Raw genomic sequence first — 17,185 nt, forward strand, 5'->3', positions numbered from 1 at the left:
CACGACGAAACAGCCCATCTGATGCCATTGGCTCCGTGTCCAGCACACCCCCGGACAAACAGGTTCCCAGTGGAAATTCAAGAATGACACCTCCACTTATCCATTTTGTCTCCCACTTGGCTTCGCTTGATTGGACGAACGCGAATACCTGAGAGGTGAGGGGTGGTCCTTGGCCACCTTAAAAACAGGTGACTCCCTTGGGTGGAAGTACCATACCTCCTGTTCTCTCTCCCTCTCCTTCCTTTGCAGTCCTTCTTTTTCTCGGGTAAATCCACACTACAACATTGTAATCATGTCTAAACCTGGAGGATACAGCAGCCAGTCCCACACCCCGTCCGGCCAGAAGCCCAGAAGCTACCCGAATAAGGTGGCGAGCAACCCGGCCTTGCTCAACCCGACGGACCAAAAGAATAAGATGGACCCCAAGGACCAGGATGCCAAGAACCAGGAGAAGGACCAGATGGTTGGACTCAACGACAAATTCGTTGCCTTCATCGAAAAGGTTTGCAGACTTTTTAACCAGAGGTTTAAAGTAACTAATTAGATTTCCTTAAGTACAATTTTGAGGTATTTGTACTTTACTTGAGTATTTCCAATACTTTTACTTCTACTCCACTACATCTCGGATCCAAATATTGTACTTTTACTCCACTACATTTATTTGAAAACTTTAGTTACTAGTTACTTTGCAGATATAAATTATAATATTATAAAACATACATTAGCCCTATTGTATAGGCTACCTTGGCTATTTGAAAATAGACGATCTACAAGCTCACTGTGAGCTTGTAGATCTGCTATTTTCAAACATTTTGTACTTTTCATTTTGGTACTTTAAGTACATTTTGATGCCAATACTTTCATACTTTTACTCAAGTACATTTTGAATTCCATACTTTTACTCGGAACGAAGTATTGATACATTGCAGTATAGGATATTTTTACTCAAGTATACAATGTGAGTACTTTTTCCACCACTGTTTAGTTTGATTAATTGATTAGGCTACTGGAGTTCCAATTAACCACTGGTGGAATATAGCCTATATATTTTAAGCATCTTTTGGTCTGTTTGTTTTATTTATGCCTATTCATTCACACGCATTTATGTTTTTTTTTCTTTTTTCTTTTAATGTTTATTTTTTATACATTCATGTTACTATGAATGTCTGTTTCGGCCTGTCAATTTGTTTCATTTATATATTAGCTTAAATTGCATAGGCATATAGTTTTAAAATGTAGGCTATCATGTTTAACAACTTGGCCTCCCTATTATCTATTTTGACTAGGGTAGTGGTTGAACTAGTCAAATTATATAAACAATTTATGGTTGTTTTTGTTAACTGACAGAGAAAAGAAACCATACTTATTTGTAATTTGACAAATTAACGCCAGACACAGACAGTACAAGTGTGCATAAATAAAGTTTTAACCTGGGGGGGTAATGTAATTTACTTCATGATCTTAAACCTGTCAAAGGATCAAAGCCAGGCAGACACAGTGACACACTGTCTGACGTTTCCGTGCCAGGAGCCCTGTCTGAATAAATATACACTGATCAAACCGCCTATACAAGGATGGGTTTTGGTTGCTCTGGCGCCATCTTGTGACTACTAACATAACTGCAAGGTGTGGCAGCAGGTTGTGGGTTTATGGTTCAGTTACAGAAGTTATCAGAAGGATGTGTAATTGTAAATACGTGATATCTTTGTTTAAAACAAAATTATGATAGGAATCATTTCTTTAGACTAGTGTTTGTTCATAGCCCCTTTCTGAACCCTGTATATTTTTGATTTATTTGGGATTTACAAAACAAGCATATACAGCAGGGTTCAAAAAGGCCTGTTGGTTCCGCCTCTTTAGTAAACATAGATTTTATTTTCAGGTGGGTCACCAATTTAATTCAGGAAAGGAATGTTATAACTCAAAGTGCAAACAAGTTCTTTATTCTCCAGTCCTCTCAACCCACACAGGGTTGTAAAACTGACAGCACACACTTGTAAAAGAAACAGAGGATCCTACAAAGTACAAACACTCATTGTTACAAACTAACTTTATCCACCGCCTGCCCTATAGAGCAGTGGTTCTCAACCTGTGGGTCGGGACCCCCAGGGGGGTCCCCAAATTATTGGCACTGCATCTTTAACACTTATTTTAACCAACAACATAAAATTATAAAAATCACTTACACCCAATGCTTTCTCTGTCTTTGTCTTTGTCTCCGTCTTTCTCTCTCTCCCTCTACCCCCCCCCCCCTCTCTCTCTCTCTCTCTCTCACTCCCTCCCTCCCACTCTGTTTGCCCCTCTAACAACTGCAGAAAAAGCACCTGGAGGACGAGAACAAGAAGCTGGACACCAAGCTGAAGATCCTGCAGGAGCAGGAGGACTACAAGGGCAACATCGACGACCTGGTGAAGCAGATGGAGAACGAACTGCTGCAGCAGATCGACAACGTGGAGCGCGACCGCGTCAAGCTGGAGGCGGAGCTGCTCAAGCAGCAGGACGAGGTGGACCAGACCAGACGCCAGTGAGTAGTAGAGAGGCCGAGGTGTCAAGGAAAATTCTCCTAAAACATATTCGCCTAAACGCATCTGGTCCTTTCGCCTGGCATTTTTCGCCAGACAAGCACTAAACTACAGGAAGGGTAGTGGGAGAAATATGTGAAAAATGTGTTCACTTCCGGCAGAAAGCGTGAAAATTTGCACCCAGGGGTATTTTTGTGCGCTGAATTCAAAAATTGACGGTCCCAAGCACTTTTCTCAAATTCACTTTTCTCTCATTCACTTACCATACAGGGAAAAAAGACCCCCCAAAAATCTTCTTTAAGTAGCATGTGAGGGGTCTATCTAGGGGGTTTTCATGATTCTGAATCCATTCCAAGCATTTGTTTTGCACAAAAAACATTCCTTGGGCAAGAAATGGACCCCACAAAACTATGGTTTAGTGATGAGTCATCACTTTTCACAGTTTTGTTGTGTCCATTTCTCGGAAAGGAATGTTTTTCGTGCAAAACAAATGCTTGCAATGGATTCAGAATCCCGAAAAACACCTAGTTTGACCCCTCACATGCTACTTGAAGAAGATTTTTTGGGGGGTCTTTTTTCCCTAGTATGGTAAGTGAATGAGAGCCACCAGATCCCATGGGAAAAGTGCTTGGGACCGTCAATTTTTGAATTCAGCGCACAAAAATACCCCTAGGTGCAAATTTTCACGCTTTCTGCCGGAAGTGAACACATTTGCCTTTTTTTGTTACATATTTCTCCCACTAGGGGGACTATTATTATTAGCATAATGGCATTGATTCCGGTTGGGATGACTGGTCGTTATTTTAAAGTCAGAACAGAGAATTAGGCTGGGCATGGCAACTTCAGGGTGGGCCCAGGGGGGGACACTTGGGCGCACGCGCGCGAAATCTCTGGATTATTTTGGGTTTCTTCTGTAAATTATTAGGGTTTTTGGGGGGTTAAAAAATATTGATGAATTCCAAATATTATCAAATTATCTGGCGGCACCCCTGGACTGGCATCACGGCACCCCAGGGTGCCCCGTCACCCACTTTGAAAACCCCTGGTTTAGTGTCGCACAAATTCTGGGTCCTGGGTATAAGGATTCACTGCGGGCCCCCGCACAATTATTTTGTGCTTTAACTATTGAAAAATAGCAGATATACAAGCTCACAGCGCGGCACCGAGTGCCCCCCCTTGTGACGCCCCTGTGTACAGTAGCTAATGTACTGGGTAGGGTCCTTGACCTCAAGGGTCAAGAACCCTTGAGGGTCCCCGCCTCCCAGGGCCCCACTTTGAGAACCATAACATTAGGCCAAGTAGTGGATGGATCAGAATAGGCCAAAGGACCTTGGCCCAATGACTTATGGGGGACCCAATTAAGGACCTTTGCCTAATCCGATATTAACTCGCAGCATTACAGATTTTGTGAAGGTTCATTTGGTTTTTGATAATTTAGCTGGGGACCCCCTGGAACCTCCTTAAGGATCCTTGGGGGTCCCCCGACCCCAGTTTGAGAGCCACTATAGCCTACAGCTGATGGATGGGCGGACTGTTTTAGTCTGTCTGTTGTCAGATCAAGGACCCCTTAGTTGAGAGAGAGATGAAGCAGGGACCCCCCCACAATACCATATAGTTTCATCGTTTGACAGCACAGTCATCAGTGTATTTTGGATTCATGTCAATTTGTGTTTTCAGATATTTAACCACTTGAACCGTCAATACTTAATAAAGTTGACCTTGCTTTGGTCTGCTCTTTTTCTCCCTCTACAAAACCTCTTTGCCGAAAATAGCCGAGGCGTTGTGAGCTTGTAGATCTGCTATTTTTCAGAATATGGAAGCTATAGGGTTCAAGTGGTTAATACAGAAAAGAGGTTTCTATCACACAAAGATTTGGAGGACCCCCTGTAGTATTTCTGAGGACCCCCTAGGGGTCCCGGACCCCTTGTTGAAGACTCTTGCTTTAATAGATCCGAACAAAATCAAGAAGAGAAATGCTAGAACAGAAAAGCTCAACTCTCTGGGTCAGGCGATGCCACATACGTTTAGACTGTGTGGACAAGGGTTATTATTCAAACACACACGTACACAAACGCACACACACGCACGCACGCACGCACGCACGCACGCACGCACGCACGCACGCACGCACACACAGACACACAGACTCACTCACTTACACTTGTGTAATGTTAAATGTTTATTTCTCAGATGGTAGATCGAAAGAGGAAGCAAGTTACGCACACACACACACGAACCACACACACACACACACACACACACACACACACACACACACACACACACACACACACACACACACACACACACACACAGCGAGAGAGAAAGAGAAAGAGAGGGAGAGAGAGCAGATGTCATGGGCCAAAGATGCAGGGGTGTCGCACCAAATTCTGGGCCCTGGGTACAAGGATTCACTGCAGGGGCCCTCCATGAATGTTTGTGTTCGTGCTTTAACTGTTGAAAAATAGCAGATGTACAAGCTCACAGCGCGGCACTCGCGAGCTTGTAGATTGTAGCTATTTTTGAAAAAATCCTGAAAGTCTTTGAATATTTCAAATCCTTCTATGTTTTTTTTTTTTTGGAAAACCTAAGTTTCTATGTAAGTGTTGCTTAAATATTTGCATGTGAAGGACCCCCATCTCAAAATATTTAGTTCCGGGGGACCCCCCCAGAAGTGAAATTTGAGTTACAAATTTCGCTTAAAAAAATACATACATATATTCAAAGATTTGCACACATTTTCACGACTTTTCAAAAACAGCAGATCTACAAGCTCGCTTAGTTCCAGGGACCCCCCAGAAGCAACATTTGAGTTACAAATGTTCACTTAATTACAATTACTTTAAGTTACAAATGTTCGCTGCGAGCTTGTAGATCTGCTATTTTTGAAAAGTCGTGAAAAGCGTGCAAATCTTTGAATATATGTACTTTTTAAGTGAACATTTGTAACTCAAATTTTGCTTCTGCGAGCTTGTATATCTGCTATTTTTCAATAGCCAAAGACAGGCCCCTCCACCTTGGGCCCTAGTAACTCAGTCCCACTTTCCCCCCCATTATGACGCCCCTGCAAAGATGTCAAAGAAAAATACCCCCTCTTCACATTGCGCACGCAGAAAGTGAAAGAATTGCACGTTCTCACGCCACGCATGGTTATACGCTCGTTACACCACCTGTTTTGCTGTTCCCCGACGATGGAGGCAGCATTCCTCATCCTTACATAAGTCTGTGTGATCTGGGGTTCACTTAGGCTCAAGGTGGAGCCTGCATTATATCCACTGGGAAGGACGAAGGCTTTCCACGCATGCATGTGACGCACACATGCGTGTGCGCGCGTGCACACACATGCAGGGGTGTCACAGGAGGGGGGGGTGTGGGACTGAGTTACCAGGGCCCAAGGTGGAAGGGCCTTCGTTATTTTATACTTTAGCTATTGAAAAATAGCAGATATACAAGCTCACAGCGCGGCACCGAGTGCCGCGCTGCGAGCCTGTAGATCTGCTATTTTTTGAAAAGTCGTGAAAACTTTTGAATATACCGGTATGTACTTTTTAAGCAGACATTTGCAACTCTAATCTTGCTTCTGGGGGGTCCCTGGAACTAAATATTTTGAGGTGGGGATCCGTGGCCAAATACATATCATTTTTGGGGGTCCTTCACATGAAAAGGTTTGAGCACCACTGACATAGAAACATACCGGTAGGTAAAAAGAAAAAAAAGATTTTTCAAAAATAGCAGATCTACAAGCTCGCAGCGCGGCACTCGGTGCCGCGCTGTGAGCTTGTATATCTGCTATTTTTCAGTAGTTAAAGCACAACATTTGAGTGAATCCTTGTACCCAGGGCCCAGAATTTGGTGCGACACCCCTGCTGTGAAGGATGAAGGCTTTCCACGCATGCATGTGACGCACACATGCATGTGCGCGCGCGCACACACACACACACACACACACACGCCCCCATCGGGACCCGTCTTTACTCCCCCATCCATCCAGCACTGGTTGTTTGGTAAAAGATTACATCTGGACCCGACTGATTCGGTCTGGATCAGCTCAGCACACACATAGAAGCATGCACGTAATGTAGGTGTATAGCCAGGACCACTTCCATGTGACTGCTGTTCCTCTGTGTGCGTGCGTGCATGCGTGTGTGCGTGTGTGTGAGACTGTCTGACGTTACTATGTCCTTTAGTTTACACCCTACTCAACCACCCTATATACATGTACTTCATCGCACGACAGATAGCAGATCTTTGTTTAATTTCAAGTTCAAATAGGGGCACCAGTGTTAATGGGTTTAACGTCTTGTTTCAGGTACGAAGACGAGTTAATAAAGAAGAACGAGGCGGAGAATGAGTTTGTCTTCAACAAGAAGGTGAGATTTCCCCGTCTGCTTATTTGTATTAATAATTACATGGCTGAATAGAGGTGTGCATAGTTTAGCCTCTTCAGCACCCATACTGTACATCAGGGGTTCCCAAAGTTTTTGGTCTCAGGGCACCCCATAAATATTTTTTTTAATCCGAGGCACCCCTACATTATAATTTTCACTCCCAGCACCTTATATTTATAGCATATCGTCGTTGTCGGGTGGAAACCTTGTATGTCCAAAACCGTTTGTTTTGTATTTATCATCTATAAAATGTACTAAACTAGTGAAAACAGCAGAAGCACACAACGCCTTGCATCGCGAGGCGTTGTGTGCTTGTAGATCAGCTGTTTTCACTAGTTTTTTGCGACGGTCTTGTATGATGAAGCAGGGCTTTGCTTTACCAAAAGACTTACACATTTGAAACTTGGAAATACGAGGTTTCTGCCCGACAGTGACGCTATTTTAGTGATTATGTTGCGAGGAAAACGTTGAGATAATAGCCATTTTGGTTAGAACTGACTGAAAATAACTTTGTAATTCAAGTTTAAAATGATACTAAATATTTTTTCAAGTGTCCAAATAAATTCCAAATATTATAAAATGATCTCGCGGCACCCCTGGACTGCCGTCGCGGCACCCCAGGGTGCCCCGTCACCCACTTTGAAAACCCCTGCTGTACACAACAAACGACGATAATAACAAGAACTATTTTGAACACCTTTTATCCCTAACACCTAACAAAGGGATTTGTAGTCAAAGCAAAAGCAGACACAAATATACAGTAGACATAAAATGCAATAACTATAAGACATCTTTATGATATTATTAGATCAGGGGTTTTCAAAGTGGGTGCTGCGTGACGGCATTCCAGGGCTGCCGCGAGATATTATGATAATATTTGGAATTTATCTCGACACTGGACACAAATATTTTGTATAATTTAAAACTTGAAGTAGACGTTTTTTTCAGTCAGTTCTAACCAAACTGGCTATTTTATCAACGTTGTCCTTGCAATATAATCTCGGGGAGAATAATGGCAAAAATGCCCTTATGTTTCCCCTTATATATTGAATGAGTTGAATTAATTTGAATGTACAATGCAAATCTGATATACTCAATAAAACACAAATTAATTCAGAAGTTTTCATCATCTTATAATAATTAATAATATTAATAATGTAACAATTCTGATAAAAGAAAAAATATATATATCAAACTGTTATGCTAAAGGTAATGTGGCATAAATATGAGGTTCTGGGACTGGGAGTGACAACTATGAATATGATGTAGGGGTGCCTCGAATGAAAAATATACTGTATTTATAGGGGTGCCCTGAGCCAAAAAAGTTGAACTAGAACTATATTACCTATGAAATGTGATTGTATGTGTCAGGGCAGGAATTTCAGGGAGGCCATGGCCATCGTTGCCCCTCAGTTTGGCCTTGTGCCCCTCAAACCAATGGCAGGCTCTGAGGCCACAGTGACCTTAATGCCCCAGCTGACTACCACTTTCTCCTCTGTCTCTTTCTGGTCAATATATAGACAGTCTGACAGTAGACTTTTGTTGAGATTCTGAAATCTTAATTCCCCGGAGTCCCCATCTTTAAACCAATCAAGTTGGTGCTGGGCTGAGCATGGATCAGAATTCAACAAATTCTTTCAATGGACTAAAATCTTGTTTCATTTTATGGCTTTCCTACCCTGGCATTTGGCCTTTGTGCCCTCAAAAAATGGACAACACCAAAGGCCAAGTGGCCTTGCCCCTAAAATGATGAAATTCCAGGCCTGGTAGAGTATGTGTGTCTGTACACTTATCGATGTCTTTTTGGTGTGTGCGTGCGTGTGCGTGTGCGTGTGTGTGTGTGTGTGTGTGTGTGTGTGTGTGTGTGTGTGTGTGTGCGTGTGCGTGTGCGTGTGCGTGTGCGTGTGCGTGTGCGTGTGCGTGTGTGTGTGTGTGTGTGCGTGTGCGTGTGTGTGTGTGTGTGCGTGTGTGTGTGTGTGTGTGCGTGTGCGTGTACAGGAAGTAGATGAGGGTCACCTGGGCGCAGTAGAATTGGCTCTGGAAGCGGAGGATCTCATGGGCGAGCTGGAGTTCCTGAAGAGGGGTTATGACGAGGTACAGTATAAGAACACACAGGCACGTGCACACTAGGGCATTCACGAATAGTGATTTTTAGTATTCTAATTATTCGACCTCAAAGTATTCGAATAGTCGAATATTCGACAGGACTGGCCAAACTGTCAAATATTAAGTAAGTAAGAGGCGAACATTGTGAAAATAGCCGATCTACATGCTCACAACGCCTTGCGTTGCGAGGCGTTGGGAGCATGTAGATCTGCTATTTTCACAATATTTATCTGTGGAACTGAGTCACATTAAATGTAATACCTACAATTCCAAGTGCTTGTCAGGGTGGGGGTCCCCAGTTAAAATATGTTTATTTTGGGGGTCACAGCCTAAAAAGGTTTGAGAACCATTGACAACTCATTCTTATGACTTCCTATCTAGCCAAGCTTTATAAATTATATATTTTTTAAAGAGAGAGAGAAAAAAAAGAGAATATTCGACGTTGGTGAACAACGTCGAATAGTGATTTTTATATTGGAATATTCGAATATTCAAATATTTGGTGAATGCCCTAGTGCACACATAGACATCAAAGGGGGCTTGAGCCCCTGCCCTTTTATCCGCCTGTAGAAAGTGCCCTCTCCAGACCATGAATACCGTTTTCACCAGTGGTTGAAAAAGTACTTAAATGTTTTTACTTAAGTAAAAGTCCCGAAATATTCTATTAGGGTGCCCTCACACCAAAATACCTATGAGAGTGGAATCCGCCAATGCATTTCAATGAGAGTGACGCAGTTTCATGCCAGCAGAGGATTTCTGCAAAAAAAACGCTTCACTCTCATTGAAATACATTGGCGGAACGCGGATTCCAATCTCACAGGTATTTTGGTCTGAGGGCACGTAAAAGTCCAGAATTCAAAATGTACTTGAGTAAAAGTACAAAAGTATTGGCATCAAAATGTACTAAGCACCAAAAGTAAAAGCACACATTTTTTTTTAAATAGCAGATCTACAAGCTCACAACGCGTCGCATTGCAACGTGTTTTGAGCTTGTAGATCGGCTATTTTCAAATAGCCTAGGTATAAAATGGATTAATGTATGTTTAATGTATGTATTATAAAATCATTTATATCTGCAAAGTAACAAGTAATTGAAGTTTTCAAATAAATGTAGTGGAGTAAAATTACAATATTTGGATCCAAGATTTAGTTAACTAGTTAGAGAAGTAAAAGTACAGACAATTGGAAATACTCAAGTAAAGTACAAATACCTAATTTTTTTACTTAAGTACAGTACTTAAGTAAATGTACTTAGTTACTTTACACCACTGGTTTACTTTAAAGATGTTCTGATGCCAATACTTTAAGTAAGCGTTTGAGTACAGGACTCTTAATTTGTGGTATTTCTACCTTTACTTTTATTAAATGTTCTATTTTCTCACTCTCGGCGGTTTCTCGCAGGAGAATAAAGAGCTGGAGTCTCAGGTCCAGAACGAGACGGTGATGTTACGCGAGGACAGCAAGCGGTCGCTGGACATGGACGACATCATCGAAAACATGAAAGCCCAGTACGCCAAGATGGCGGCCCAATCACGGGAGGAGGTGGATCAGTGGAACCAGAAGAAGGTGGGTAACTGAGGAGGAGGAGGATGGGACAATGTGAACATGTCTTTACCGTTCGAGTATTTCTGCATTGCAGTATTGATTGATACTTTTACCCATTTAGAACGGGTACACATTATTGGGTATTATTATTTTATGCTTTAGCTATTGAAAAATAGCAGATATACAATCTCACAGCGCGGCACCGAGTGCCGCGCTGCGAGCTTGTAGATCTGCTATTTTTGAAAAGTCATGAAAATTAGAATTTTGACCCGATTCTATAAGTGTCTTTTGAATCCTTCTAAGGTTTTTTGAAAAACCCTATGTTTCTGTGTCAGCAATCTGGCCAGCCACCGTCAAAGAAAAGGTCCTCTTCACTTAACTGGAGCTCAGTTAGTGTGTTCTTGAGAGACAACTATGTCAGTGGTTCTCAAACCTTTTCATGTGAAGGACCCCCAAAATGATATTTATTTGGCCACGGACCCCCATCTCAAAATATTTAGTTCCAGGGACCCCCCCAGAAGCAAAATTTGAGTTACAAACGTTCGCTTAAAAAATACATTATATTCAAAGATTTGCACACATTTTCACGACTTTTTCAAAAATAGCGGATCTACAAGCTCACATTGCAGCACTCGGTGCCGTGCTGTGAGCTTGTATATCTGCTATTTTTCACTGGTTAAAGCATTCAATAATTCTAGGCCTAAAGGAGACATCCAGACCAAAACACATATAGGGTTAAATCTGCCTTTTATCATACCCCTTCATACCTGCTTTAGTCGATTTTTTTCATAGCTGCCCCTGTTGTTAGTTTTCGGCTGTCCCTGTTGCTAGATTTCGCGGGCTCTCTCATAACTAACACAGTGGATTGTCCTTAGGCTAGTGCGGTCATTTCTTGAGCTTCAAAGTTAGTATTTTTTTATTGGATTGTGTTTACACAACGTCCTGAGACGAACCACACCGCTGTTTTGACCTCACAGGCACCCTTACTTGTCAAACAGACCCCTCCCTCCCTCCCTTTCTAGCCTCTCCTCTCCCTGCTCTGGTGCAGAGCAGAAGCCGTTTGACAAGTAAGGGTGTCTGTGAGGTCAAAACAGCGGTTTGGTTGATCTCAGGACGTTGTGTAAACACAATCCAATAAAAAAATACTAACTTTGAAGCTAAAGAAACGACCGCACTAGCCTCAGGACAATCCACTGTGTTAGTTATGAGAGAGCCTGCGAAATCTAGCAACAGGGGCAGCCGAAATCTAGCAACAGGAGCAGCTATGAAAAAAATCGACTAAAGCAGGTATGAAGGGGTATGATAAAAGGCAGATTTAACCCTATATGTGTTTTGGTCTGGATGACTCCTTTAAGTAACAAATGTGAGTACCTTTTACACCACTCATGTGTGTGTGCCCCGCCCCCTACAGATGGACGACTTGATGCAGACGGCGGGGAAAAAAGAGCAGGACGTTCGAGACCTGAAGAAGGAGATCGCAGAACTGGTGCGACTCATTACGCGGCTAAACGGAGAACTGGAGGCTCTCAAGAAGAAGGTATACTGTTTGCGTGTCACACACACACACAGGGGCGTCAATTCACCCTTTGTCAAGTCCCGCCCGTTGTCCCACCCCTCTTCACACCCATTGGTTGCTGTGTCTTGGCGGGACACTCGGTGGGACACTCTATCCACTACCATTTTAATTCAGTTGCTTCGTATTGTTATTCTGTGTGTTCGATTCTAATTTCAAACTTGGTTTCAGTAAAATGGAGCTGCTCAGTGGCAGTATAGTGACTCAGCATGTTTTTATTTCTCCAAAAAATATGTTTTAGCAACTTCAGCATAAAAAAGGTGGAACCAGGGCGGGACAAGGCAGATAGAGCCTGCTGGTTGGTCAGTCAGGGACCAACCAGAAGGCTAACAAAGGGTGAATTTATTGGGTATGGCAGGGGTATGCAGCTGCCATACCCTGGGTCCAGGGGGGGAAATAAAAGTTACTTTTAAAGGAGCTATAGTCAACTTTTTCATTGTGGCCGTTGTCAGGCTGACTTTGTTTACATCCCTCTTCTATTCTTTTATATGGAATCCATTATGGATATTTTATCATTATTTTACACTTTTTGTGGTCATTTTTGAAAAGAAAATATGAAGCTTAATTTTCTTTTATAACATATTTTCGAAACATTATTTTTTATTTTAGCATCAGTTTTTCAAGAAAAAGTTCACTATAGCTCCTTCAAATATAAATCCATGAATGTCTCTTTGTCTATCTGCGCTGGTTATTATGTTGTTAAATTACAGTAAAATAACTACAAATGCCATATCCAGCCCAAGAAACCGTAGAAACCTGTGTAAAAAACTGAAAAAATAAATAAATATATATATTGTTTTAGACATTGTGAAAATATCTACATGCTCATTACGCCTTGCAGCACGAGGCGTTGTGAGCATTGTGAGCATTGTGAGCATTGTGAGCAATTAAAGCCTGTATCAGAGTGTACGGTGGAGACCTATCCACCGCAAATTTGAGGTGGAAAGCTTTCCACCTCAAGTCAGAAAATAAGTGCAGGCCATCATAGTCACGGCCCACGGTGAAGTCCTTTACCCTGTCTAGACCGGTTCAGGTCGACCAATCAGTGAACGGGGTGTAGAGCCTGTCTGTCTGATAGTAAAAACAGAGAGATGTGTTGGGACTCATGGTGGAAAGCTCTCCACCGTGAGGAATGATGTAACGTTGTAGTTTCATGACTCAAAAAGACTCGAAAAGACTACACCGCGGTGTAAAGCCTTCCACCGCGGACCCGACTATGATACGGGCTTAAGAGGTCAGGTGGGTGAGCAGCAAACGATTTCAAGATGTTCAAGTGGGCCCTGATGCAGAAAAGGTTGGGGAACCGCTGCAGTAGAACATAATATGATTAGGTTCATCATGATAACACACATTATGAAAATACACTGAGCTAATACAAACCAGACAAATACACTGATCCGACACAGGCTTCAACAAAGCCCCTGACCCCTGTCCAGTGGTGTAAAGCAACTAAGTACATTTACTCAATTACTGTAGTTAAGTACGATTTTGTGGTATTTCCTCCACTACATCTCAGAGGCAAATATCGTACTTTTACTCCACTACAATTACTTGAAAACTTTAGTTACCAGTTACTTGTTGTACATGTTGATTATTTTTTACAAAACATACATTTACCACTTTTTACCCAATTTAAACTTGGCTATTTGAAAATAGCCGATCTACAAGCTCACAACGTGTCACATCGAACTGCTATTTTCACGACTGGAAAATAGACTGAATTATACAAACCAGAAAAATACACAGATCTGACACCTACTTCAACAAAGCCACCTGACCCCTATCAATTCAATTCAATTCAATTCAATTCAATTCAATTCAATTCAATTCAATTCAAAGAGCTTTATTGGCATGAGAAAACATACGTTTACATTGCCAAAGCAGAAGTGTACACAGTACAATACAATCAATCAATAAATCAATATAATACAATCAAAATAAAATATGTACAATTTGAAGGGGTGGAACGGTTATCATGTATGGAGATTTCTAGATGCAAACAGTGCAAGGATGTGTATTGTGTACACCATGATTGGTAGTCTTTAATAGGGATGTCCCGATACCACTTTTTTGCCGACCGAGTACAAGTACGAGTACTTCATTTTGAGTACTCGCCGATACCGAGTACCGATACGAGTACAATTAATAATACAAAATGTCTTTAAATTACGTTTTTTTTTTTTTTTTTTTTTTTTTTTATCAGATGTTCCTCACTTTCTGGCTGTATATAACACATTAAATTGCATTGCTTTTCCAGAACATGGCACAAGCGCCACACATTTCACATTTTTTCAGGTTTAGCCCATGGAAATTCCTGTACTGTGCATGATCTTCTAGATCTGCTATGCTCAAACATTTTGTATTTTTACTTTTGATACTTTAAGAGAGAGAGAGAAAGGCGAAGTGGCGGAACACACAGGGTACTCGGGCGCTTTGTGAGCAGTATCGGACGAGTACCGATACCGCAAAATAGGCCGGTATCGGGGCGAGTACCGATACCACGAGTACCGATACCGCATCCCTAGTCTTTAAGGTGGTTATGTTCCATTTGATATCCTTCTCCACAGCAGCTCATAAATCTTGCTGCTGTGTTTGCACATTGTCGTACTTCACCCAGTAGATAAGAGAGTTTTTCATCATTGGTCATTTTTTCAAACTCTCTTTTAAAACTCTTTTAGTGGCTAAAACCGAACAATTTCGGTTCTTTTTTTCAATCCAATCCAATATTCTTTTTGCTATTTTACTTATCCTGAGCTGCTAGTAGAGACGTGGGTGGTCCTGGCTCGTCCATCGCTTTCCAAAGAGCCATTCTACAAGTTCCGACGATTTATTCCATTGAAAATGGTTTAGAATAAAGTTTAGAGCCCCCCCAAAAAAACTCTATTTTTGCGCGACGTATCCGAGGTACCAAAACCGAACAATTCTGGTTTCTTTAATAAAATGAATTAAATAATCGGAGGCCTCGACGAAGCCCCCGTCTAAATTTTGATCCAGGCCGCCTACCGCGAGCTCTTTCCACCGGCCCGTAATCGGGTAACGTCGCCGCATCGCGCCGCCTAATCCAATACATTCTCACATCTTTAGAGACCTTTTTCTCTGAACTGTGTTCCTAGGGCAGCGAAAAAGTTTTTTTTGCGGCTAAATAGCCTCAGATCGGGCTTCAAAAAAAAAAGCCGATAGCTAACTGTTAGCTCTCTTCCTCCGGTTCACGTTCATAACACTGTTTACAGTGAAAACCCAAGGCACTTCTGCCTGGGTACCCGGATGTTATAGCGAAGCCCTATGGGGAAATGTCTGGCACTTTAGCAGCCTCTTGTGGCCCCTGGCAGTTAACAAGTTAAAACTCCCTGTCCCTCTGGTGCCGTGCAGAAAGACTGCGTGTGCAAGGACATCTCCGACACGGAAGCGGAGGGCCAGAAGAACATGGAGGAGGCGCGGGAGAACATCATGGCCTTGGAGGAGGCCCTGAGGCGGGCCAAGCAGGACATGGCCCTCCAGCTGCGGGAGTACCAGGAGCTGATGAACCTCAAGCTGGCCTTGGACATCGAGATCGCCACCTACCGCAAGCTGCTGGAGGGAGAGGAGCAGAGGTGAGCTCAGGGAATATTGCCGGGTTTCCCAAAGCGATTTTAGGCCATCGTAGCTCACGCATGGTCGTAGAGACCAAGCCCCGACCGTCATGTTCCTGGGTTTACATGGGTTCGGGCAGAGCGACTTATTTAGCCCCCTACAACTACACCAACATTCAGATTTCACAAAGTGCTTAATAAAGTCTTACTCCTATCTAAATACAGTACGGCATTCTATAATTACCCGTATCCTCTGTGTTCTTTAATAAGAAGCCTTTTTATACCATCGCTTTCTGTTTTGCCATGTATTTCCTGGCGTTCCCCATGCGCACCAACTCCATTGAGATAAACAGACAGCGATCGGATAAAAAGGCTTCTTATTAAAGAACACAGAGGATATGGGTAATTATAGAATGCCGTACCGTATTTAGACAGGTGTGAGACTTTATTTGTGAAATGGGAATGATGGTGTAATTCTAGGGGGCTAAATAAGTTGCTCTGCCCGAACCTATGTAAACCCGGGAACATGACGGTCGGGGCTTGGTCTCTACGACGTGATGCGTGAGCTACGATGGGCTAAAATCGCTTTGGGAAACCTGGCCATTATCAGAATACCTGTCAAAGCTGGGAACAAAATCCTTACCAAACAATTTCTTCACCAATGTGTTTGTAAAGGTATCTAGTAACATATCTAACAAAGTTTGAAATTCAAAATCCTTGGAGAATCTTTGACAGCTAGGGTAACTTTGGGTCTCATTCACTTACTATACACTACTATACTATAAAGGAAAAATCTGCTTTAAGTGGGATGTGAGGGGTCTAACTAGGTGTTTTTAATTTTTTTTTTTACTTTGTATTACATTGCATGTAATTATGTTAAGTTGGTCACAGTTACTATCAAAACCTCCACCGGCTGTCAGTCAGTCTGTCTGTCTGTCAGTCAGTCTGTCTGTCTGTCTGTCCGACCCATAATTTCTCACATGGCCCTCTTCTAGCTCCACCATGAGGCTAATTCTTTCAAAACACATTTTTGGACACTGCTCCTACAGATGTTGCCCTAAAATCACACAAATCAGTACACAGTATCTCTAAAGTCATGTCATCAATATATATTCCCACCCGATTGGCTACCATTGCCTTCTAAAGTTTGTGTATGTGACCTGATGGTCGCTTATCTCCCGATTTAGGGAGTCTTACTGGTGTTAAGTTACTTTGCATTATGTTAGATACATTTGTTTAGATTAGACATTAGATTAATTTAGATTAGACTAGATTTGATTGGATTTGGCAAAACTACATTAGGTCAAAATCACATTTTGTCCAATTTGACACAATCAAAGATCATCACAAGATACTTCAACAAGGAGTTGTGTTTCTATGACATATCGAGTAATATTTACATGAACTAATGCTCTCCCGTGTCTCCGTTTTACAGAATGACTGACCACATTCGCCAGCAGCAGTATGGTAAGAACTATTCCA

At 42.2% G+C, this 17,185-nt stretch overlaps 1 protein-coding gene across 1 annotated transcript in view; it reads left to right on the forward strand.

The window, feature by feature from the left end:
• Positions 1-292: 292 nt before the first annotated feature.
• The window catches only part of LOC308309351 (keratin, type II cytoskeletal 8-like), a gene marked incomplete at both ends in the record, with an annotated part of 18,957 nt that continues 2,064 nt past the window's right edge, over positions 293-17,185 (forward strand). The window contains 8 exons of the mRNA XM_080754900.1: positions 293-502; positions 2,316-2,524; positions 6,832-6,892; positions 8,909-9,004; positions 10,418-10,582; positions 11,973-12,098; positions 15,504-15,724; positions 17,139-17,170. Of these exons, the coding sequence (XP_080611026.1) occupies positions 293-502; positions 2,316-2,524; positions 6,832-6,892; positions 8,909-9,004; positions 10,418-10,582; positions 11,973-12,098; positions 15,504-15,724; positions 17,139-17,170 (1,120 nt within the window). The remainder of the gene's footprint in view (positions 503-2,315; positions 2,525-6,831; positions 6,893-8,908; positions 9,005-10,417; positions 10,583-11,972; positions 12,099-15,503; positions 15,725-17,138; positions 17,171-17,185) is intronic.

This window comes from Nannobrachium achirus (assembly GCF_963921795.1).
Source record: "Nannobrachium achirus genome assembly, chromosome: 24".
Classification (NCBI taxonomy): Eukaryota; Metazoa; Chordata; class Actinopteri; order Myctophiformes; family Myctophidae; genus Nannobrachium; species Nannobrachium achirus.